At 32.0% G+C, this 25831-nt stretch overlaps 5 protein-coding genes and 1 pseudogene across 6 annotated transcripts; 5 read left to right on the forward strand and 1 right to left on the reverse strand.

The window, feature by feature from the left end:
* Window positions 1–1130: 1130 nt before the first annotated feature.
* LOC114182969 (galactoside 2-alpha-L-fucosyltransferase pseudogene) lies at window positions 1131–3277 on the forward strand (annotated as a pseudogene).
* An 893-nt stretch (window positions 3278–4170) lies between these two features.
* LOC114185635 (putative fucosyltransferase 8) lies at window positions 4171–7854 on the forward strand. Its single transcript, XM_028073486.2, has 5 exons — window positions 4171–4393; window positions 4485–4862; window positions 4983–5066; window positions 5477–6942; window positions 7030–7854. Exons 2-4 carry the CDS (start codon window positions 4571–4573, stop codon window positions 6940–6942), a joined length of 1842 nt encoding a protein of 613 aa, XP_027929287.2. The 5' UTR covers window positions 4171–4393; window positions 4485–4570; the 3' UTR covers window positions 7030–7854.
* Window positions 7855–8940: 1086 nt separating this feature from the next.
* Window positions 8941–11536, forward strand: LOC114184115 (EKC/KEOPS complex subunit tprkb-like protein). Of its 2 annotated transcripts, none has more exons than XM_028071364.2 (7): window positions 8941–9029; window positions 9729–9815; window positions 10397–10463; window positions 10757–10879; window positions 10959–11042; window positions 11129–11215; window positions 11294–11536. In XM_028071364.2, exons 2-7 carry the CDS (start codon window positions 9748–9750, stop codon window positions 11378–11380), a joined length of 516 nt encoding a protein of 171 aa, XP_027927165.1. In that variant the 5' UTR covers window positions 8941–9029; window positions 9729–9747; the 3' UTR covers window positions 11381–11536. The 2 variants fall into 2 exon arrangements, with proteins under 2 accessions (XP_027927165.1, XP_027927166.1); XM_028071365.2 differs by lacking the exon at window positions 8941–9029 and adding an exon at window positions 9054–9120.
* Window positions 11537–15117: 3581 nt separating this feature from the next.
* On the forward strand, window positions 15118–15699 carry LOC114183684 (uncharacterized). Its single transcript, XM_028070794.2, has one exon. It carries the CDS (start codon window positions 15177–15179, stop codon window positions 15357–15359), a length of 183 nt encoding a protein of 60 aa, XP_027926595.2. The 5' UTR covers window positions 15118–15176; the 3' UTR covers window positions 15360–15699.
* A 2547-nt stretch (window positions 15700–18246) lies between these two features.
* LOC114185256 (Protein kinase superfamily protein) lies at window positions 18247–21037 on the forward strand. The gene has a single exon (XM_028072878.2). It carries the CDS (start codon window positions 18639–18641, stop codon window positions 20775–20777), a length of 2139 nt encoding a protein of 712 aa, XP_027928679.1. The 5' UTR covers window positions 18247–18638; the 3' UTR covers window positions 20778–21037.
* Window positions 21038–23537: 2500 nt separating this feature from the next.
* On the reverse strand, window positions 23538–25685 carry LOC114183949 (Tetratricopeptide repeat (TPR)-like superfamily protein). The gene is made up of 2 exons (XM_028071153.2): window positions 25058–25685; window positions 23538–24698 (listed from the first exon to the last, which is right to left on the reverse strand). Exons 1-2 carry the CDS (start codon window positions 25579–25581, stop codon window positions 23684–23686), a joined length of 1539 nt encoding a protein of 512 aa, XP_027926954.1. The 5' UTR covers window positions 25582–25685; the 3' UTR covers window positions 23538–23683.
* Between the last annotated feature and the right edge of the window lie 146 nt (window positions 25686–25831).

The raw sequence follows: 25831 nt of genomic DNA on the forward strand, positions 1-25831 counted from the left end.
TTAAAGGTAATAAAATAAAATAATTTTTTTATAAATTAAAATTAATTCATTATTCATAAGAATATCTATCCATAAGTTCTCTAAAATTTAACTTTTAACTGGTGTGTAAACTAATTTTATGTTTATAAATGAGTTATTTTGATTTAATAAAAATTTTATTGTTAAGTATTTTTCAAAATGTTAAGAAGATAAATTAGAAAATACTTTTTGAAATCTTAAAAACTAAAAGTGTATTTTATGAATACATTTTAAGAGAAAAGAAGAAAAAAAATGTTTTAAGAACTAATATTGTAATATTCTTTCTATATCTAAAATGTATTTTTCATTTTTTTTTACATTTTGGAGTCTATTTTCTACATAGTTGTAGTTCAAAAAATAAATATCAATGAATAAATTTGAATAATTATTAATTTAATTTTTAATAGGTGTATCTTTACAAAACTACGTTGTTTTCTTACAATATGATAGTAAAGTGAAAATAATTATAAAACACGACGGCAAAATGTGTGCAAAAATGAATTGAATGGTAAATTGTTCAAAAATTGAACACTAGATACTAAAATGTGAAAAAAAAAAGAACCTGAAAGATAAAATTTGAAAATAATGATAATCGAATGATAAAATGTAGAATTAAGTCAAATGTACTATTTTAATACCCTTTTACTGGAAAAAAAAAATACATAATATCAAATTAAAAAATCTTCTTTTAAATTATGAGAACAAATTAGCTCTCCTTTATAATCTTAAAAGTATTCAAAGAATTTTAATGTAGACAAGAACTTCCCTTTGTAAAAAAGAAATATTTTAATTAATAGGAAAATCATACCATGTATTTTTATGCTAACTTCTAACAATAATTATTAATTGACATTTTTTTAGATTTATGATTACCGTTTATTTATTTCACATTAAATGCATATTATTATAATTATTTAATTTTAATAGTCTTCTTAAATTATTGGAATACATTTATTTATATGTCATCAATACTAATTTAATATTATCAGTTTACATAATATTAATTAATATTATTTAATTTAGTTGTACTATAGTGTATTTGTAACTTCTATAATATGTTTTATAATTTGACTTAAGAACAAAAATTAGAAGTTGACCAAATTAGTCAATGAAGGTACTTCACAGTATTAAATAATTTTTGGTAGATTAGTGAACGAGGTTGGTTGGTTTTTTAGGAAACAAACTACTCATTCCATAATAAATGTTATCTTCATCTTCTTGCATTGACCATTGTTGGTAATCAAATGCAATTTTGATACAAAAATGTAAGTAAACTTTTTTATGTTTCATCATATTTGAATGTATGTGTTGCTATTTCAATGTATAAATTTCTCTATTTGATATCTAACGTTGAATTTTGCATGCAATAAAATCAGGATGGATGATGTAGGAAAGGTTTTCAAGAGCTTCAAAATATTGTTAGTTGTAGCTTCCATAACCTTCTCTATTTTGATCACATTTTTTGTCATAAACCAAAGTTCAGTTTTTGAAATCCTCCAAGAATTTAATGCATTGATTGAAGGAACCCAGAATAATGCTACTAATAAACAAGGGATTCAAAATATTGCAACAGTTCAAGCTACAGAAAAAAAGAATCTCAATATTAGTGAGCCAGTTGTAGGTAAGTTCACACTTTGAAATTTACATTCTTATTGTCAAATGTAATTGTTACATAGATTTAAATATTGTTGGAAAATATTTGATTTTACTTTATCATTTCACAGTTAAAGGTTTAAAGAATGATGCATTTGAAGATGGAAAGGATTATCTGTCTTTATCTATTAATAATGATAATGATAAGCTCCTTGACGGACTTTTAGATTCCTCAATTGATGAAACATCATGTATTAGTAGGTTTCAATCTTATCTGTATCGAAAAGCTTCTTCTCACAAACCTTCTAAATATTTGATATCCAAGTTACGAAACTATGAACGTCTTCATCAACGTTGTGGGCCTTATACTAAATCCTACAACCAAACCATGGCAAAGGGTGCAAAACATAGCAAAAAAGATGATGATTTAAGGTGCAAATATCTTGTATATGTAACCTCAGATGGCTTAGGGAACAGGATGATAACCTTGGTTTCAACATTTCTCTATGCAATCCTCACAGACCGTGTTCTTCTTGTTAGATTTGACGTTGATATGTTAAATCTCTTTTGTGAGCCATTTTCTGATTCATCATGGATGTTGCCCAAGAATTCCCCTTATTGGAATGATATAAGACAATTTGAAACACCTGAAACCATATCTATGAATAACAAGGAAAACAACTCACGTGAGTTTTTGCCACCAGTCCTTGTTCTTGATTTAATGCACACCCATGTTGATCATACCAATCTTTTTCACTGTGATCAAAATCAAGATCTTCTGCAAAAAGTTCCTGCATTGATTTTAAGGTCAAATCAATATTTTGTCCCTTCTCTTTTTATGATATCCTCTTTTAGACAAGACTTGAACAAAATGTTCCCCAACAAAGACACTATTTTTCACCATCTTGGACGCTACCTTTTTCACCCATCGAATGAAGTTTGGGAACGAATTCAAAAATTATATGAGGCACACCTAGCCAAGGAAAATGAGAGAATTGGTGTACAAGTTAGAGTATTTAATACCCACCAAGCACCAACACAATCCATTGCCAATGAAATTATATATTGCGTCCAACAAAATAAGTTGTTGCCAAAACTCAACATGCAAAGCTCAATGAGTCCTCCTTTGGAAAAGAATACCTCAAAAGTTGTTTTAGTAGTATCTTTATACTCAGCATATGGTGAGAAGCTAAAGACTATATATTAGAGTAATATAAGTTTGAGCAGGGAAATAATAAAAGTGTATCAACCAAGTCACGAAGAGCATCAACATTTTGGTGATGACATGCACAACGTTAAGGCATGGACTGAAATATATTTGTTGAGTTTGTGTGATTCATTAGTTACAACCTCGATGTCCACTTTTGGATATGTTGCTCATAGTCTTGGAGGATTAAAGCCATGGATTTTGCAACCTGTATATGGAGAAAATGTCCCAGATCCACCTTGTCAACGAGCCAAGTACATGGAGCCTTGTTTTCACTATCCTCCAAAGTATGCTTGTAGGACTAATACTACAGTTGATTTTACTTCTCTTTTTCATCATATTACACATTGTGAAGATGCATATAGTGGAGTTAAAGTGACTAATGCTTATATCTAGGTTGTAACAAATAAACTAGATAGTCTTCTTTGTTTTACCAATTACCCGAACTGGTTAATCAAATCACCATTACAACTTTAAATGGATGATTTGAATTTTGAAAAAAATTAAAGTGTACGAGATACAATTGCAAATATACAAAAAAAAAAAATCTTAAAACAACTTAATTAATAAATAAATAATAAACCATTCAACATATAATAAAAAATAGTAAAACAGTGATCATATTTATTTTAGTGTTTTAAACACAAATTTTAACTTACATCTATTGTTGAAGTTTAAATTTTTCCAAGTGAATTACTAAACAAAAACGTACTTTACATTCCACTTTAAATGTTTCTCGCACATCACTTTAATATAACCTAGAAAAATCGAAGAGACTACTCATTTGAAACCACAGTTAACAGTGTTTTTATAACAAATGCACATTTGTTTGTATGTATAGTGTAATTTAAATTTGTTATAAAATATATAATTAATATGATTTATAACTATCAAAATTAACTACAAATCAAGTCAGAAGCGTAGAGTGAAAGTTGTAATAAAAATACTTTCAAAGAGTATCATTTCGTGTTTGTTATAATTTTTTGTATAACCACTTAAAAAAAATAAAATAAAAGAACTTCTTTATAAATTATTCATTAAATTATTATACATTAATTTTTCTAAAATTTAACTTTTAACTCGTCTAAACTAATTTTATGTTTATAAATAAGTTAATTTTGTTTTATAAAAATAAGTTTTGTTTTCTTCTAAAAAGTTTAAGAATGTATTGTCTACAGTATCCTCAAAACAAAATCATGATAATACACTTTAATTATATTATCTTTCAATTTGTTGATTAATATTGACATGAAAATCGTTAGCATTGAAATATTCAGTAGTTTACGAAAATTATATTTTTTTATTAACTAAAATATAAGCAGTATTTAGCGAATTAAAAAAAAAAAATGAGATCACACTTGTCGGAAAGTTTTCTCCATTATTTTTGTGTTGCCGACAGATTTTGAAACATACGTCGCAGTAATAGTTACAGGAAGCAGTTGTACTGTAAGAGAGCGAAGTTGTTTTTCGGAGAAAATAAATTATTGCTGAATCTGCTCGTAATTTGCATAGCTTCTTTCTCGCATTCTCAATTTCTTTCTATCGATCAAATTCGATTTCGACCCAAACGAGAAGGTAAATTCTGAGGATCTGGCTTCTGTCACTGTAACTCTTTCTTTGATGAATCGCCTACAACTAACAATTTGCTTTGGTTTGTCTTTCGTAGTTTTTCAATGTGCGTGTTGTTGCAGCGAAGGTAATTAATCGATTGCTTAATTGATATCTGAAGCTGCTTCATGCCACCAAGTTACGATGGATAAAGTAGGGCGTGGTTTCAAGAGCTTCAGAACATTATTGGTTGTGGCTTCTATAACCCTCCCTATTTTAATCACATTTACTCTCATACACCAGAACTCAGTTTTCGATCTCGTCCATGGATTTAACGTTTTGGATGCAAGAGCTCACAATGCTTCTAATATTGTCTTGAAACAAGGAACTCAAAATGTTACCACTAAAAATGCGTCAATACAAGGGGTTCAAAATGCTACAGTGAAAACTGGGGGAGAAAAGGATCATAATATTATTCCAGACGCAGCTCCTATTGGTAACTCCACTGTTTTGAATAGTCTTAGAGCTGCCAAATTCTTCAATTTATTCCTTTAATTCATCACTAGTTACTCTGTATAATATCCTTAACTTCTGATATCTCTAAATTATATGTTAGATAAGGTGTTGGGAAACAAAAATCAGAATGCTAAGCCTGGGATCTTAGAAGAACCAGCTCAGACACTACCTCTCTTAGATATTGGTAACTTATACTCTTCCTTCTACCTTAATTTCAGCCTCTTTTTTTCTTTTACATTTTCCTTGTTATTAATTTAAATATGTTTCTGACGCATAATATACAAAGGATTAGTTTCAAGATTGCTATAAGTATCTGCTCATTGCAAACATTTCTGACTTCATTTGAATAATTGAGAAAAACAAAATTAATACTTGCATTGGTAGATTACCGCTTACCATTGGTTACAACGCTCAATTTTTTATTTCTAGCAAGATCGTATGTTAAAATGAACTATGAGATGATTTCATATGATTTATTCATTTTCATGGGTTAAAGCTATACCATAACTCGACTGAAGTTTCAATGTTTTGTTATCTGGATATAAAGGTTATGTAAAATTGTGGTTTTTTGTTTGTTTATTTATGCATCTACAGGTCCAAAGAATAGTTCATTTGAAGATGGAGAGAATGTTGTGTCCCTGTCTAGTACCACCATTTCTAAAGACAAACTCCTTGATGGACTTCTGGTTTCATCATTTGATGAAGCATCATGCTTTAGTAAATATCGATCTTACTTATACCGCAAAACTTCCCCTCACAAACCTTCTAAGTATCTTATTTCCAAACTACGAAATTATGAACATCTTCATCGAAGTTGTGGACCTTCTACCAAATTCTACAACAAAATCATGAGAAAGGGTACAAAATTTAACAAAATTGATGTTAGTACGAAGTGCAAATATCTTGTCTGGACAGCTGCCAATGGATTAGGGAACAGGATAGTAACCTTGGTTGCAGCATTTCTTTATGCTATTCTTACCGATCGTGTACTGCTTGTCAAATTTGGGGCCGATATGTCTGGTCTCTTTTGTGAGCCATTTCCTGATTCCTCATGGTTGTTGTCCAGGAGTTTTCCTTATTGGAAAGATCAGAAACATATTGAAACATATGAAAACATATTAAATAATTTCAAGGTAAACAGTTCACAGGTACTTTTGCCACCATTTCTTATTCTTAATCTACAGCACACCCATGATCGTCACAATAATTTTTTTCATTGTGATGGAAGTCAAGATCTTCTTCGAAAAATTTCCGTACTAATTTTACGGTCAGATCAATACTTTGTCCCTTCTCTTTTTATGATTCCATCGTTTAGAGAAGAACTAAGTAAAATGTTCCCCCAGAAGGACACTGTTTTTCACCACCTTGGACGTTATCTTCTTCACCCATCAAATGAAGCATGGGAAATAATTAGAAAATTCTATGAGGCACATCTTGCCAGGGCAAATGAGAGGATAGGTGTGCAGATTAGACTTTTTAATACTCATCGACCACCACATCAAACTGTTATTAATGAAATAGTATCCTGCACCCTTCAGCATAAGTTGCTGCCTGATTTCAACGCACAAAAGTCAGTGGTTTCTCCTTTGAAGAAGACCTCAAAAGCTGTTTTAGTAGCATCTTTGTTCTCAGAATACGGTGAGAAGTTGAAGACTATGTATCAGACAAATAAAACTGTGACCAGGGAAGTAATAAGAGTTTATCAGCCCAGTCATGAAGAGCGTCAAAAGTCAAATGATGACATGCACAACATTAAGGCATGGACAGAAATATATTTGCTGAGTTTGTGTGATGCGTTGGTTACAAGTCCTAAGTCTACTTTTGGTTATGTTGCCCATAGTCTTGGAGGTCTGAAGCCATGGATTTTGAAGAGGGCATATAATGAAACCATCCCAGATCCACCTTGTCGACATGCCAAGTCCATGGAGCCTTGTTTCCATTATCCACCCAAATATGACTGTAGGGACAACAGCACAGTTGATTTTACTTCCCTTTTTCATTATATGAAGCATTGTGAAGATGTATCTGGTGGACTGAAGCTGGTTAATGGTAATCACTAGGTAACAAACTTGATGAGCACTGGGTTATTTACTTTGCCAACTTTACAATATTCCCTATTTGCTCTAATATATTACTACTTTGGACAGTTTTTGAGGTTGTCAAGAACAGAGAGAAAGAGCCCTTGGTTTTGTAATTTCGTTCTCACTTTTCACTATTTCCAGTCATCCAGGGATCCTATTTTTAGATCTCTAGGATAGAGGCTAAAGATTTTGTTATGGAAAAAAACTTTGCTTCCTGTGTCTCATAGGTATAATTGGTGTTGTTCTCTCTGTTGTGCGCTATTTGCAAGACGAATTAAAGTGGAGCATTTGTGTAGCCTCAATGAAATTGTGGTGTTGTGCATCACGCGACTGAAATTTTCTCTAGTGCCAGTTATAGCAAATGGACAGCATCTGATTTAGATTCCTGTTATCAATGTAGCCTTGTTCTGCGGAAGGGTTGTCTCTGATCAAACCGGTTTCACCATATTGAATGAGTGGTATTGGAGGTGAAATTCTAATTCATCACCAATGACAACATGAAGGCTATTATTTATGGATTTTTTCTTTTTACAGCAGGGATGTGATGGTGTTGGTTTTCCATACTGAGAAAGGCCATTGTAGATATAATTCAATCTGGGAAGTATGGTTTGTCAACAGAAACCCGCACAAGGTATATGCATTATTCAATATCGTTATGGTAAACTTCGATAGTTGATTGCAGGAATTCTGAAGCTCCCTGCCAATTTTTCTGCCGAACTATCTCGAGGAATGTAATAATTAGTTTAGCTAGAATGTTTCTTGCAAACAAATCCTTTTCCTACTTGTTTTAATTGTATTTATTTCATATCTTATTATTTAATTGTAAATTTAGGATTTTTGTTGTATTTAATCAATCAAATTTAGTTGTTATATGCATAAATAACTTGATGACATGCAGTGATCTTAAAAAAATATATGTTGGGTGAGTCAAAATTCTGTGTAGAAAAAATTTTTAAGTCACCAAATATATAAAATATACTAAAATTAAAAGAAAAGTTATTTTTATCTATATATTAATAAGGCCCCTCACAGAACAAGTACCAATAAGACGTTACCATATATAATTGAAGATAAAACATTCACTCCATGAGTCGGATGAATATAACATGTTTGATCTTTTTTCAAAAAAAAATATTCATATTCTGCCACTGAATTATACAAAGATTAACTCTTGCTTAGGGAAAATTGGCTATATTATATAAAATCCAGGCAGGTTACACCCTTGGAATTGATATATTTTTTTCCTTGATTTTTTTTTAAATAACTCAAATAAATAATTAATAACTATTCGTGACGAGTACGAATAAAAGTGAGATATTATATGTATGTAATTAAATACATTTTGTAGTATTAATTTTTTTTATAAGAAACCAGAAATGTCTAAATACATGTTAATGTCACACATGATATTCATTCAACATTTTTAACTAAATACATTGGTACATTTGGCATTCTTATAAATCTTTAAAAATTGAAGAAAATAAAGAAAGTTAAATCTCTTATAGACCTTCAAGAAATAACTCAGCTTCCATATTTTGGGAGGATTAGTTTTCTTCTCAAAATGAACATCTCTTCTCACTTCAAAACCATAACACTCATTTTCAGGAAAATACAATTGAAACTTAAGGAATAAATATACAAAAGATCCCACAATATTTTTACTTGTAAAAAATATAATAATAATTAGATCGTAAATACTTCATAGAAAAAAAAAGATAATCAAATATTAAATGAGACTTTAAATAAAGGCTCTCACCTCTTTATGAGTAGGCAAAATTGTTAAAACACTTTTAAAAGGTTGTAAAAAAGCAAAAGAATTAACTTATAAGTATAGTGTTTATAATAATTATTAATAATTAACTTTTTGAATATTTCTATAAATATATAATAAGTATTTCAATTTAGTTATGTGTATATTATAAAAATAAAAAAATTGGTTAAAAGAGAAATTTCGTTATTATTAATTGTAATAGATTCCTGGTATTTTTTTCCTTTATTTTTGTTCTTTCATTTCATATACCGTTTTAGGGTTTCATTTCAGTTACACTGTTTCTCATCTCTATATGGTAAGACCTCTGTTCTTCTCACTATCTTACTTCCTTGGAATTTCTTTGCTCCTCTTTCCCCAGCCTTGTTTTTCTTCGCTCCATTAACCTGGTACTTCAGAATTTGGATGTTGAGGATGGGCTGAAAATCTGTTAAAGATTTTGAAATTCACCTTATTTTTAACAATTTAGGTTTTAGTTAGGGGAAGAATTGTGTGCGTATTATTTTAATTTCCTTGAAATTGTTTGGAGCATAAGTTGCTTCTTTTATTGTTTTCAGTTCAGGTTTGGGGATTATTTTTCTCGCCAGGGTTTATGAACATTTTTTCTCGCCAGGGTTTATGAACATTTTTTTTCTCGTTCTTTATATACTTCATTGATCAAGTGTAAAGCGTGTATCTTGTGTGATGCCAATTCTGTTGCATAAATTGTCATATTTCTGTATAATTAATGATATTAATAGGTTAACAATGGTTAATATTCTAACAACTAGAGTTTGGTCAAAGGCTGGAAAAAAATGGGGAAGATAGGAAATAAATGGGGCAGTGAAAATAGTTTTCTTTGTTAAGAATATAATACGAATTGAAAGTGAAGTGGAGAAGAGAATTGATAGGTCCGGTTTTTTTTTTTTTTTTAATATAGAATGTGGTCATCACTGCTTATCAGTATAAATAGGTTCAGGAATTCTTATTTTCGTTTTTCTTTCCTTTTGTATTACAGATTCAACCCAGAAGAAGCTATGAAGTCGTTCAATATAAATGGAACTACTCTTTCCCTTGCACTCTACACTGATGTAACCAATTCAAAGTTAGTCTTTCTCTCTCTGTCATGGGTTTGTTACCATTGAGTATAAGCCAAGATAGTTTGATCAGCTTGTTTTTTCTATTTAATCAAATCAAAGATTTTCTTTTTATCATAGGAGCTGTCTAGAAGCTATTTGCTATTAACTGAATTATGTTAAAGTCAGATTTCTTTATTGTGTCACTAGGCATGGATGTGATAAGGGGAATGATATTTTTGGGCCACTTTGAAATATTGATATCTGTAAGACACAACAGAAGGGACCACTTCATCTCATAATTCAGTTTAAACGTAGTTAGAGTTTGATTTGCATTTGCTTGTTATAGCAAGTAAGAACATTATGCACAAGTAGTGCAGTTACAGTACTTAATCCGTGATAATTGATGAGCCAGTTGCTCTTAGATAATTGTTTCTAGTTGGCGTTTGGCTGATTGCAATTTTTTTCTATTTATTGTCATATGACAATCTATAAAAGTAAATATACAGAACACTTTGTAAAAGACTTTATCTGTTTATTTGTAGTTGATTCAAAGGATTGTGAACCCGCTCTTAGCTAAAGTGTGTTTATGTAATTTATATTCTCACAGAGAACTCTTGGAAAGTATGCAAACCGGGACTCTGGAGCCAGAAGTTGCATTCCTCAATGCTTTACTTGTATGATTTCTTATTATTTGTGTTTAGGTCATCTTCAACAACATTTATAAGAGGATAAAAATAATTTTGTGTACAAACGGAAGAAAACGATGTAATTAGAGAAAAGTATACAGAAGTATTTATAGTTTTACTCGTTTCTTTCTTTTTCAATACGTGACCACCATCACATTTGAGTATGTATCATGAGAAGAACCTAATGATGTTGGTGCATAAATTTTCAGCAATGACAATTAACAATACTTTTTCTCTTTTTCATTTTTTTCTGATGTTACCATTGTTGTCAACTGAACCAGATTCCCAATATTTTCCCTGTTCTAGCGGCTGCTCACAAGACACTTGTAGCCAAGTCACGAGACTCATTGACCACACGCACTCCTCACTCAGAGCTCGTTTACAACTACTCAGGGTCCAAGCATGTAATTATGCATTGCTATTTAATCTGTTATGTTTCATATTTCCCCTTAGATTACTTACGTTGGCATTTCTCGTGACTAGATTACTGAATCTTTGAAAAGATGTGGCATCTCTGACAGCACAACTTATATCCTTGCTGCTCGATTTGATGCTTCTCCTGATGAGGTGAGATAATTCTACATTAAAATATGGCACACATTTGTTTCTTTCTTTCAAACACATAACTAAAGTGATCTCTGTATCTTTACTAGATACAAGCTATAGAGAAGCTCATCAATGGCAAAGAGATTGACCTGGAGGAGCTAGAAGGGAGAGCAAACCAATCCCAGATACAAAAGGTCTGTAATAGCTCTGATTCAAATGACTCTATCTTTTTTGTGCATGTATAGCATATTCAGTCTTTTGTTGTCATTCAGCATTACAAGATATCTGCATCGGAACTTGGAGTATCATCACTTGCTGATGCAATAGTTTGCCGAATAGCTGCTCGTGATGCCTTGTGAGAAGAATGATAGTGATCTGCTTGTATACTACCAGTTTCCCTATCTCTTCTTAATCGACTGTAGAACATGTCATGAAATTTTTACAGGTTTTTGGCTTGCATTATATATACTTTAGCTTTCAAGTGTGATAATTATGATTTTTTTTTATCATTCAAATTGATGGACACATTATTAAGCTTTTCTCGCATCATGATTAAAGATGCAAACTAATCGAACAAAACTTTGAAGAATCACACTCTTAAAAGACCCATGAAATTTACAGAGAACTCAATTAGAAGGAATGGGATTTCAAATAGGAGAACAATGAAACTGAAATTGAATAACATCATTATTTCTATTACCAGGAAATACTAATCTCATCAATGGAAAATATGCACGTAACTCGATATTGGGAAGGAAATCTGAAAATGGAGAATGGTTTTAGAGCTATTAATTTTTTGGAGGATAAAATTTATATATAAATATTCATTTCAAAAAAATAATTAATAGTATCATAATAATTATATCACGTATATAAATACATGATGAATATGGATATAAAAATTGAAAGACTCTTTTGACTTTAATATTTTTAAGTAAAAGGGTCTGGTTAGGTTTAACTGAAAAAAATGCGTTTTAACCTTCACAATATGATTAAGAAATATTATATATATATATAATTATTTTATTAATTTTATTTTTTAAGTTTAATATTTTTTACACTAAAATAACTATTTATTATAAAATTATTAAAATCGTTTGCATTTACTTTTATAATTAAAGTAATAATAATAATAATTTCAAAAGAAACCTTCAACCCTCATTTTGTTTATTTAAGATTTGTGTTATAATTTTGATTGTTTTTAATTAAAACTTTACTGAATTGACAATTATGGTAAAAAAAATAAAATAAAATAAAAAGATAGAAAAGATGGTAGTTATTTGCTCTGGAATATGCTTACTGGACTTGTTAGTCTATGATGTATAGAAAACTAAGAGCAATACCATCTGGAGTTATCCATTTTCTTGTTTAAGAGAGATTTTAAATATATGCGTTATGAGAGTTATTTTTTTTATGATAATAAAAAATAAAAAATAATTATTATTGTTCTTATTTTAATTATAAATTAAATATACATTTTATAATATTATTATAAATAGTTTTATTTATTTTATAAATAATTTTTTAATTAAAAGTTGGTTAAGTTAAAAAAATATCAAATAAAAAATATTTAATTTAAAAATAATTGGTAAAATAATTATTTTAATTTTAAAAAAATATTTAAAGAAAATATAAATTTAGAATTAAGTTTATTAATAAATAAAATTCAGCGTACATATTTTTTTAAAATATTTTTATTGTATACAATGATGTATTTTAATTGCTATTGTTATTAAAAAAGTTTAAAAAGTAAAAAATAAATTGTTTTCTATTGTTTGTATATTTGAATATTTGAATTTGAATTGTGTTAAATAATATAGAAAAAATTGTGTTTGTGCTGGAGGATTCAAAGCAATGTTTTAAGGATAGGTGAAGACAGGGTGGAGTGAAGATCGCAGACAGGGTTTTCCTAATTCCTTACCCTTCTTTAGGTATTCTAATTATTCCTTTTCATCCTTCATCTTTACCCCTTCTGTTCCTGTTAAATTTGCAACACCACACTTTCTTCTCCCTCAAATTACACTCTATTTTTGTTATACATTGATTTTATTTCAATTGCAGTTAACTAATCACTAACATAGATCGATAAGATTGATTCCATCTCTCAGCACCTCTTATTTCTAGTTTTTATGAAGTTTTATTGGTTGATCTGGGTCTCGATCATTCTTGCACTATTTAGAGCCTTTTCATAGTTCCTTTTTAGGGTTTAGGGTTAGTTCCTTCTTAATGAAGTAATAAGCTTTTAGAGAAAAAGTGCGCAAAGCTGCGTGTTGAGTTCAATAGAATAGGAGAATGTTGCATTAGCAGGCATTGTGAATTGTGAGTGTTTTCGGTGGCTGGGGTTTGCATATCAACAGTTCTAGACGACATGGTATGGTTGATTATTTATGCATATTATAAGCAATATTTGAATGTTTTTTAATGTCCATGGCTTGCAGCATTACACTAATGTTTTTTATTCAATCATGTAATTATAAGCAATATTTAGTATTTTTTCCAATTTTCACATTCTTTACTCTTTCTTCTTATTTGTGGGTTAGTAGAAGAGTGAACTAAAATATTCTGTTGTGTGGCACTCGTTTTTCCATTTTCTTATTTACTTTTGGTGGTGGTACTCTAGAGGCAAGGTTGGTATTTAACACTCAATCAAGTTTTATGATGAACTATAGCTACTCCTAATTGGGTAAAAGATTTAAAACAAGTGAAAGATAATTTGAAACTGAATTGGTCTCTGTTTTGATTATCATCTTTCTAACTTTCTGCATTACATTCATAGCCATTTTTTCACTCTTGGATTACACAACAATTTTTTATTGCAAATAAAATAATAATCCAAATGGCACCGTTTCTGTATTCTCTGTGGGCCGAGATTGATAGTTTGGACATTATATTCATGCTTGTGATTAAACTTTCATACAGTTTCATGCAAATGTGGGCGCCTACATACAGGCATGCTCTTATTCTAATGGAAAATCTTATTGGCTGATGGTGTAAGTCCAAATATTGTAGTAAACAATTTCTTAGAGAAGTTATAAAAATATTTGGTTAAAATTGATTAGAGTATATGTTCAAATAATGCAAAACTCTTTAAAACATTAGGTGTAATCTTAATCAAATTTCTTTATTATTTACTGAAGCATCTAGGAACTCAAGCCAAAAGCCTCAACTACAGCTCCTTGCTATCGTCTATGCTTTTCTCTCGCTTTCTCCTCCACGTTTCTGGTTTATCTTCTTTTTTTCTGGGTTGGCTATTTGAGTTTCACTTTGTATATTCCTTGGCTGTGTTGCTATGTGATTGCATATCCGTTCTTGGCATCCTCTACGCTTTTCTCTTGCTTTCTCCTCCTCACTTCTGGTTTATCTTCTTTTCTTTTGGGTTTGATGATATGAGTTTCACTTTGTATTTTCCTTGGCTGTCTTGCTATGTGATTGCATATCCTTCCTTGGCCTGAGCTATACTAAATTGTTTTCTGTACGTATTTTCTCCTGGGCTATACTGTGGCTTCTCTATTAATGTGTTGCTAGTCAGGTTGAATATCTGCCTATATGCTTCCAGAACTTAGATATATTTCTCATTATCACTATTTAGATCCAAAACATACTCATTGGGGGAGACTAGACTAGGCCATAGTTTTTCTGTATAATTTTCACTTCTGTTTTATATGGTTCTCATTTTAGATTTTGTATTTTGAATATAATATAGTATGAGCTATATCTTAGAATAGCTTCAATATGCCATGCTACATGGGATATTATGTTACAGTCAATCCAGCAACCTATAGGCAAATGAACTTTTCACAAATAGAGACTTCTGTTTTGTGAATGATCGATTAGAAGAACTAATTTGGAATTGTTTATCATAATGTTTTCTAAATCATGTATAGCACTTTTAAACTAGCAAAGCACCCTTAAGACTAGAAGTTAGATACATATTTATGTAGCCACACACCATTGATTTGGAAAATACTTCATTACTAATGTTAGTGGCCTCCTTGAGTATATGCCAGTGGAACTTCTTCACAGCCATTGGCCTACCACGAAATTTAAAACTACTTATATGATTTTAACTAAATGCTGGTTTGCTTATTTCTGACAGTGATTCTTGCTAAAGCGATTTCTCAATAGCAGACATTCATAGCAAACACTTGAGCAACTATGGGTATAATTAGGAGTTGCTTCTCTTTCATATCAGGGACAGTATGTGGGGTTTACTTGGCTCAGAATTATCAAGTTCCTAATATCACAAAGTTAGCTGACACTGCCTTGTTCATGGCAAAAGTTGTGGAGGAAAAATACCGCAAGCCCAAGAAGTGGGATGATGATGATGATGATGTTTAGTTTGTAAATTGGTGCCATATTGGAATAAGATTCTTGTTTTGTTTTGCCTTATAAAAATCCTTTTTTATAGGTTCAAATACCTCAATTATAAGCTTTTTGAAAACACAAATTAGAAGAAGATTTTTATGGAAGCATTCTTAGCAGTTAATGCTCATTATTTTGTCCTTTCTTAGGAAGCATTCGCATTCTTCCGCGGTCTTCCTGATCTGAATCTTGCACTGAGACACTGTTGAAAGGTATCATATACCCAGTTTCTTAAATCTGGGAAACTAGGATGATAAGATAGCTCCAGGCCAGAAATCTGTTTTTCATGGTCATGAGAGTTTTATTTAACATTCAATTATGGGCTTGATAACAAATATTTTTTGTGTGCATTTGATTTTCTGGTTTAACAAGAACATGATGCCCCTACTACATTGGTGGACTCTGATTTTTCATTTACGCTTATGCATTCCAATGCATACAGTAATAAGACTTGTTATTGTTGTTTACTTGTGCCCCATATAAATGTACAAAATTTTCACCCATGCCATCCTCTTTTCAGTATGTATTGGTGTGCTTCTCATTTAACAAACATGGAAGGTCTGTTTAAATAACGATGATCTCCTCTCAAAAGGCTATTTTTTTTTTTTTTGGAATCGGATCGTTTCGTCATTATTATCCTTTTTCTTTTATAACCCATCTAACTTAGAAAGGGTAATCTTAAAAGAAGAGACCTCAGAAAGAGTCCTTATGGAAATAGTTATGGGATTGACACACATTAAGTGTATTTGTCATTAATTAAATCTTTTATTCTTAAAAGGTCAATCCTCCAGTTTTTGGATGGATTTCAGGCATGGGATCAACCAATTTATTTAAAGAAAAGGGCTTAATCGCCAATGGTCCAGCAACATTCGATTGAATGTAATCAACTTCATTAATGATTACATTTTATGCTTATCGTGACGAAAATTCTGTTGAGACAAAAAAATTTAAAAACATATATGGTCTACCCCACCATCAAGTGCAATATTCCTCTTTAATTAAACCATCGTTCAATATCGTCACTATAATTAAAGTATCTTACCTGGAAAGTATAAGCAGTGACGAGAAATTTTAGTCATACTTTTAAGAATATTTAATTTATTTCTTACTTTCCTGTTGGAAATTCCCTCGAAAATATTCTCACTTAAAAGTTTCACTTTCAGTTTGAAGTATGTCTTTCCATATCAAATAACTTATGGTTGCAGGTCATTTTCCGCTGGTGGATAAAATAAGTATGAACATGTTGAAAATTTATAGTACTTCAAAAATTTAAAATCATTTTTAGGTACAGAGCAGACGAAAGGGAAACACAAACTAATAATGAAAGCAGCACCTAAAGCATCCACCAGAGAGCGAGCTAGGTTAATGTTGAAGTAACTCAACTGTTTGATTATATGGATATATAGTTATATTATATCTAAATCACATAAACTTCGTACCCATTTCCTGTTTTTTGAAGTTTATAAAAGAAGTGAAAACATAAGACTATATCAGAAGTAGTTTTTGCTATTTTCTGCATAAACTTGTGAAAAGAAATGAAAAAATATCCTCCACACCAAACAACTTGAGAGAGAAATCGAAGCAAATAACAGATATGGTCTTGGTGGAATGGAGTTGAACGAGGTCCCACTCATTGTACCTGCACCCATGTTCTTTTGCTCACTAACTGCTGAAGCACGAAAAAAGTTAACTATGTTTGCGTGCAGTGCATTAGGAATAGCAACATTCCACCTGTTATTCTCTTAGACAGCTAATTTTGTCTATGTGCACTTCCCTTTTCTGGGTTTTGAAGTGGGACACTGAGGAACTAAAGTAACAAAGACACATACGACAATGCCATGTTTATTGCTAGTGCAATTGCAGAAGATGACACTTTGGGCCTCCATGATGTGAACACCACTCTAACATGCATACATATTTACCTTTAATTTTGTTTGTTACATTCTTAAGGGCTTTGGATCAATAAGAAAGAGTGAGCTTGTGATTTGTTTATCGTTCTAATGATATTGGTATCCAAAAGTAGAAAGTAGAAAAAGCAGAAAGCAAAGCTTCGACGATTAAAGGTCAATCATAGGTCTGCTATCATGCAAAGAGAAGGAGGAACATGAGTTTCTTTATTCTAAGATATTCCAACTTCTGAGTTATTTCACCCCTTTTCTGCCACAACTTGGTCTGATATGGACAACGATCAACTCGACCAAAGGTTTCATGGATGTGTTAAAAATAGATTGAGCAAAAGTAAAGCTAGAGAATTTACTTTACCTTTATTTGTTTGACGGTATTTTTTTTTTCTGCACAGCCTAATTTACTTTAACTATAAGTAACACACTTGCTTAAGATAGCAAAATCAGAAATCAGTTTCACCTTTTTGAATATAGTTTTAAATTCATTTCAAGTAAAACTATACTTCAAATAATGTATTACACAGTACCACGTTATCTTTATATCTGTATGTCTAACATAATATCATCTTCAACCACGACCCGAATAAAAAGCATTACTTAATGAAAGTTGTTCACATATGATGCTGTATTTTAGTGCGACATGGGACCGGAGCTGCAATGTAAATAATGATGGAAGACAAGATATGGTGGTTATCCAAGGATGTGTGTGAAGTGCGAACCTCTTCTGCTAGAAATTACTGAACAAGAAAGAATTAAAAAGAGTAGTATCTCTAGATTCTAAGCAGTGCACGTGGCCTAGTGATGGCGCATGGGACAAAATAACTGCGCATAAAATAATCTTTGATGTTTTCAAACCAATTAACATCTGTAATGCATAATAATAATAATAATAACAATAATGTTCATTTCCCCCAACATTATCACACACTGAGTAGTGTTTGCTTCTCTTTCCTTGTCTCTCCCTCGTCTTCACGTAAGTGATCCCAAGACTTTGCCGCAAAACTTTCTCTTTAGTCAAAAGCACCTTGGGTCCCTCCCTCCCTTGCCTTTTTCTAATCCTCATTTCCCAATCGTTAATCTCGTATCATTTGATTAAATGAGTGCATAGAAACCAAACCATAGCATAAATCAAGGGAAATGAGAAAAACAAAAGAGAGTTAAGAATAGTAGAAGACAGCTCCTACTCTGATGATTATCTAATTGTAAAGCGATCTACTTTGGATACCCTTTGAAAACACAAAGAGAAGGAAATGGAAAACCAGAATGCCCATCTCCATATTACTACTCTTCAGTTACTTTTTCTTCTCCACTGGTTTCTGTGATCAGCATTCTCTCATCCACACAACACGCCATGCCTTCAAGACCCTTTCCTCCCACAAGTCCCACAAAAACCAAGGCCCTCTTCCTAGCACTCACCATTTCAGCTTGTGTTGTGATTTTCTGCTCAATCGTTTACTTCCTCTACCATCTGTGGCTTTCTCTAGTTCACAGGGCCAAGACCATCCCCTTTGATGCAAGTGCTCCCTTGAAGCTCCAAAGATTCGCATACAAAGATTTAAAGCACGCCACCAATGGCTTCGACACTGCGAATGTAATTGGCAAAGGTGGCTCTGGCACTGTTTTCAGAGGCGTGCTTAAAGACGGCAAGTTGATTGCCATCAAGCGTCTGGACCAATTGTCTTTGCAGTCAGAGAGAGAGTTTCAAAACGAGCTGCAGATTCTTGGAGGGTTAAGGTCACCATTTTTGGTGACTCTTTTGGGTTACTGTGTGGAAAAGAACAAAAGGGTGCTGGTGTATGAGTATATGCCCAACAGAAGCTTGCAGGAGTCCCTCTTTGGAGATGAGGGTTTGAGTTTGAGTTGGGAGAGCAGGTTTTGCATAATATTGGATGTTGCTAGAGCTATGGAGTTCTTGCACCTTGGATGTGATCCTCCAGTGATCCATGGTGATATCAAGCCAAGCAATGTTCTGCTTGATGCAGAGTGGCGTGGGAAGATCTCCGACTTTGGCTTGTCAAGGATTAAGGTGGAGGGTGAGTTTGGTGTTGACTTGTTTAGCCAGGACCTAGGGAGGAGCCAGGATCTATGGAAAAGCCAAGAGCTTTCAGGTAATTTGACTAATTTGACTGCAGAAACTCCTGCTATTGGTACTCCGGTTGAGAGTGTCAGTGAAGTAGATTTTGCTCTAGCTTTGCAAGCCTCTTCTTCATCTAAAAATAGTAGGACCTGCTTTAATGTCAAAGCTTTGAATTTGAATTCTTTGAATTATAATGCCAATATTGCTGGTGAAAGTGAAATCAGGAGTGTGAATGCAAAGGGTAAGGAAATATCAGCTTTGGATAGAGATGAGTGGAATGGTAAGTTTTTTCCTTATGATGATGAGCTTTCTAGCATTGATTATAGTAAGGAGTTAACAGTGAATGCTTCTCCTTTGGTGGATGATGAAAAGGCAAATGGGAAACAGTGGGGAAAGGACTGGTGGTGGAGACAGGATGGAAGTGGAGAGTTATGTAGTAAAGACTATGTTATGGAGTGGATTGGGAGTCAGATTTGTCCATCAAACCCTGATTGGGATCATGGTAAGAACAATGTTCAAGAGAAAGTGGAGTTGGAAACTTCAAGCCCAAAGGATAAAGACCAAGATGCAATTGCACCCCAGCCACAGGTGTTTGGGGTAGGACACAATACTACAGATAATGGGATTGAGAAAAAAGAGTCAAGGGGAAAGAAAAATCAGAAAAAGAAACACAGGAAGATGCAAGAGTGGTGGAGAGAAGAGCATCTGGCTGAATTAAGCAAGAAGACAAATAAACTGAAAAATCTTCACACTAAATGGAAGAAAGGAATGAAAGTGCCCCATTTTGATTTGGGTAGAAGGTTTTATCTTTGCAGACGTAAGAAGTTTGGAGAGGAGGGTCAAGATGAATGTGATCAAAATGGAGAGTTTAGCTTCAGAAGAGGGTGGAAGAAAAAGAGTACTCTTTCCATTGGTAGTGACATGTGGAGTGGAGATCTTTTCAGCCGCGAGCTCAGCAGCACAACTAGCATGAGAGGGACACTGTGTTATGTGGCACCAGAATATGGAGGGTGTGGATTCTTGATGGAGAAAGCTGATATTTATAGTTTTGGAGTTTTGATTCTTGTGATTGTGTCAGGTAGGAGACCCTTACATGTTCTTGCATCACCCATGAAGCTAGAGAAAGCTAACCTGATAAGCTGGTGTAGACACTTGGCTCAAGCTGGTAACATTTTAGAACTAGTTGATGAGAGATTGAAAGAGGATTTCAACAAGGAGCAAGCAAGCCTGTGTATCAATTTGGCACTCACTTGCTTACAGAAAATTCCTGAGTTGAGGCTGGATATTGGGGATATTGTTAAGATTTTGAAGGGGGAGATGGATCTTCCACCACTTCCATTTGAGCTCTCCCCTTCTCCACCTTCCAAATTTTACGGCAGAACAAGGAGAAAACAGAAGAGCACTGCAGAATAGTTTTTTGTGATTCACAAGTCATCTGCAGAATCAGTGGATATGTTTTCATTCAAGCCTGAATACACGCCTGTTGTTAGATTTATGTTGAATGTAAATCAGCTAAGTTATTTGTTCTTTCTGATGACTCAATTTCCACTGATTGTTCTCAGTGTGGCTTGATCAGAAATTTGTATAGAATGGTTACTGATTTAGCTTAACTCTTCATTGTAACAGATAAGGGCAAAAGGGTATCTGTTAGTTGCATTTGTTTTTCAGTGAAATGTTAGTTGTGGCAATGGAAAAAAAAAAACGACCACTTTGAATTTGACTACCATAAAGCAACTAAAACAAAGAACAAAGAACAAAAAACAAAGATTTATGGCTGCATTGGTCTGTCTGATATAGCAGATCCAACAACTAAGCTTGGTTTTTGTTAACAGCAAACAATTCTAACACCTAAGAGGTTTGAAATTTTTAATTGTATAACATGTTTGATATTTATTGGTGGTTTGACGAAGGACAAGAGAAGTCATAATCAGAGACTAAAGTGAGTCACTATTAAAACAGCATGATTAACCCAGCATTGTGCTTGTTCTATTTCTCAGTAAAAGTATGACTGTGTCATAATGTCGTTGACATTACTTTGTTTTCCATGATTTTGCACGACATGCAATCATCTTGTCTTTATTCTCAACGTTTGTTAAAGAAGACAAAGACAAAGCCAAATCAAACGCCACGCAATCCAAAAAATTCGTGTATATATAAGGACAAAACCAAGTAACAGAGATTGTTATTAATACTTGAATACGTAAAAGTAATGATATCATTGTGGTGTGTATGCTACAGCACTGAAAAAAGCATATACTAACCCACCAATGCTGCATGATTTGCTTCTCTTTACACTTTACTAGAGAATGAACTTGTGCAAAGATGTGGATGTTTATTATAATATCAAAGTGAAAAAATAAATATAAAAATTCAAACATAATTAAATCTTTTTAATGAACATACACAGTAATAAGAAGTCAAATATATAGCAGATTAAATATGTTTTAATTATCTCAAATTTTGAATTGTTTTATAAATAACACTCTAAATCATGATTGAAATCGTTGAAGTTTGTTTTCGAGATTATCAAGTTTACTCAATATTTTACTTAAGAGGATGAAATATAAAAAGTTGTTAACATTAAAGAATGGTTTAAAAAGAAATTATAATGTAGGAAGAAGATTGAATGTGAACTTATAGTTTTAATGTTTCGTTAATAGTTTTGTATATTTTTGGATGGAAATTCATTGAATTTGAAAAGTAAGAAACTCTACATCTTTCTTCGTTCTTTCTTTCTTTCTTTTTTTTTTTTGTCACAATGGTTTCAAAATTTTAAAATAAATAAACACTTGAAAAAAAATTAAATGCAGTAAAAATAAATCATTGAGTTAGATTTTTTTTTATTTCTATAATTTGTTGCATCTTGGTATTTAAATTTCACATTTTTTCATTAAGTATATTTTTATTATTCTCAACAATTGTTTTACTTAAAATCTTACTTGTAAGAATTTGTTTCAATCCACCAGAATACATACCACAAGAAAAAATTAAAATTTCCTTCTTTTTTTAGTTTCCTTTTAATTACTTCGAAAGGAATTGAAAGATATATTTTATGATTTGATATGATTATTTTTCTCCTAGTATATTAATTAAATATAAAAATATTTGTTAGATTTGCGTATTAAATTAATGAAAATTTCTTTTTAAATTTAACGTTCTATTTTTTTAATTATTATTTGTAATTACTTTTTATTTTTTATGGTTATTAATCAATTAACTGGTTTTGTTTTATTTATTTTTGTAAAAATAATCTTAATTTTAGGAGGAAAGTTTTTATCCGGACTTTGTTCCTTTAAGAATATAATATCTAAGATAAAGATTAAAAGTGCTTCATAGCCTATAGCCATAGGTATTATTAAGATTACTGTTTTATTTTTTAATTGAAGCACTTTACTTTTTTCTGAAAAGAATAAATAGGGAAACGAGCGAGAAGGTTTCAAAAAGTTGAACATGACTTCTTACACCAACAGTAGTCTTCTTACAATTTAAGATATTTCTAATGTTATTATCAATTTAAGATATTTATCTTGTTTAAAACAATTAATGTTATTCATGTTTACATCATGTATAGATTTACTTTTTTAATCATATAAATGTCTAAGAACTCATGTTTTTGCAACTTTTTATTTGTACTTAATTAATTTAGTTTCAGAGTAAATTTTTAATTCTGTATTTTTAATTAAAAACAATGAAATAATTTTTCATTTACAAGCAACCATAAAGATTTTATTCTGAAGGAACTCACCCAGAAAAAAAAAAAACTAAGATCTTATATCTTAAAATAAGATCCTCTGGAAGACAATTATATTTAAAATGCTCTAAGAGATAATGGCATTGATATAAGTTTGGCCATATCCCACTAACAAAAGTACGCTTTTTTTTATTTTACCTTTTAATAAAGATGAAACTAACATAAAATTTATTCAAATAATAAAATGTATTAAAGTAAATAATAAAATGCATGAAAGGATGTAACAGCTTTCTAGACAGAGCAATAATTCATAATTTGCATAACCACAAAATTCACCATTAAGGAAAAGGAAAAGTTAGAATGCAAACTTGCAACTCCTCACGAGACTTGGAAAATTGGCATTTCTATGTTGGGAATTGTACCTACGGATTAATTTTCTTGAAACAGAGTATAAAATAAACACACACAGATACACACAGATGTTCTACATGCTCGTATATGGAATTTGATAACTTAAGACGAGTAAAGTAGGAAATTTGGCAAATATGGGGAGCATCTGCTTCTCTGTTACAAGTTACAGAATGTCCTCTCTCTTCACTGGTCTTAATAATTTTTCTGCTTCATCTAATCATTTTATAGAATATTTCACACTTTTACTACTACTAGCATTTCTAACATTCTGTTTTCCTTTATCACCACTAACTGTTACTTCTTTCTGGAAGAGCTTATTAAGCTTTGGATCTGCTGAACATCCATTTGAAATCATCTCCTCATAAAAATATCTGGCCTTTATGAACCACCTACAATTTACAAGCCCTTCAACCATTACTTTGTAATGCACACAACTAGGGACCAAATCATATGCTTTCATTTCAGTCCAAATTTTCAGTGCATTTACAGGTTGTTTCAACTTTAAGAATTTTGTCAGAATTATGAGAAAGGAATCCTTATTTGGACCCAGACCAGAATCTTTCATCCTACTCAGAAATTCCAATGATCCTTGATAATCTGTTCCCTCAAAAAATGCATGGTAGGTTTCAGTGGTTGGACTAAAATTCTCTTCTACCATTGTGTTAAATACTACCCTTGCCTCCGCTAGTTTTCCAGTTTCACAAAGAGGGAGTATCATGGAATTGAAGGTCGAAGAATCAGGCTGCAAACCTTGTTCTTTCAACTTATCTATAGTCCTAAGAGCTTCCTTCAAGCAATTGGCACGACTTAAAACATATACCAACGAATTGTATACCTCTATTCCAGGGGTCCATCCCCTTTTCTTCATCTGATCATAGAGTCTAAGAGAGTCAAAGAGGTTCCCTTCCTTTGAGAAGCAGGAAATCATGTAGCTATACGAAGTACCATCGGGTGTTATACAGTATTTTGACATTTCTCTCCAAACTCTTTTTGCTTCATATACATCCTTTGTTATGTTACACCATCCATTAAGAATAATGTTAAAGCTCTTTGTCTCAAGTAGGAAGAGCTTCTTATTCACTAGCATAAACTCTTCGGCCTCTTCAACGTTTCCATATTTACAAAGAGCAGCCAAAAGTGCATGAAATGCTTCTTGATCAGGAGTCAATCTGAACGTGTCCATAAAGTTGAATGTTTGAATAGCCTTGGCTGTGTTGTTTACAGATGCATATCTGAACGAAACAAAATACCATAAGTAAAAATGAGGGAAACTACCCACTATTAACAGAATTGACAACACTATCAAGAATCGACAAAATTTATGATCACAAGAAAATAATTAAGATCATGTCATGAATCAGAAAAAATCAAAGCAAGACTGGCATCAACAATCTATGGCTAAGAATTCGTCAAAGTAGATATTATCATATCCACAATAGACTGAAGGAGAACAAGCTGTACACTTTATTTGCTATCAACTATGCATTGCACTTCAGCAGATAAGTTATTTCAAATGTATGAAGATAAATTTGTAAAACTAAGGCAATTTAGAGTAATATTTATTTGGAGATTGAATGTTGAAGTAGCTTACCTATCAATCATAATAAGCATAGCTTGACGCGTAGAGAGAGACGAATGATGCATATCTCGAATGATGCACCAAGCAGTGGAAAACTTTCCATGAGTTGCCGATACCCAGATCATCAAGTTGCAAACTTTCTCGTCGTTAAGATGGCAATTCCATTTGAAGGCAAGGAATGCAGGTTTCCATTCCTCCCTCAATGCCCAAATAGCGGAACATATCAAATCCCTATTTACTTGGAAACTTGATGAATGGAAACCCTCTGCTTGCGAAGACGAATGGGCAATTTTTTTGAGCAATTCTAGAAACTCTGGTAGTGATGGGTCATCCAAGTTGAAGTTGAAGTCAAAAGGCGCATGGTACTGGTTGTGAGTCCGAGAGTGTAATGAAACTGTTTGATGCAATGCCTCAGAGGAAAATTTATTACTGCTTCCAATTCCGACTACGGGCACAGTCAGTTGGGAATTTGGTTTTGCGATGCCTTGCAACCTGCATGAAAAGTAAGAATAGTAGCGCCAGAGAGGTGCAGCCATTGGGACTTCAACTTTCAACCTTTGCCACGCATCCTATGTTACCATGAGACCTTCCTTCTGTTGGGAGCTTAATTTTTGTCAGTGCCAGAAAAGAGGAAAGAGTTCGTATTTTTAAGATACATTTAGGCTTTATTTACTAAGTATATTGTAAATTTAGAAACTTTCTGATAAATTTTTATAATATTTCAAGGACTCAATAAATTTAAAATTTTCAATTAAATTATCACTATTAATTTTTTTTCTCTTTAAT

The sequence above is a fragment of the Vigna unguiculata genome, chromosome 5 (genome assembly GCF_037176805.1).
Source record: "Vigna unguiculata cultivar grain cowpea cultivar isolate G323 ecotype 2 chromosome 5, ASM3717680v1, whole genome shotgun sequence".
Classification (NCBI taxonomy): domain Eukaryota; kingdom Viridiplantae; phylum Streptophyta; class Magnoliopsida; order Fabales; family Fabaceae; genus Vigna; species Vigna unguiculata.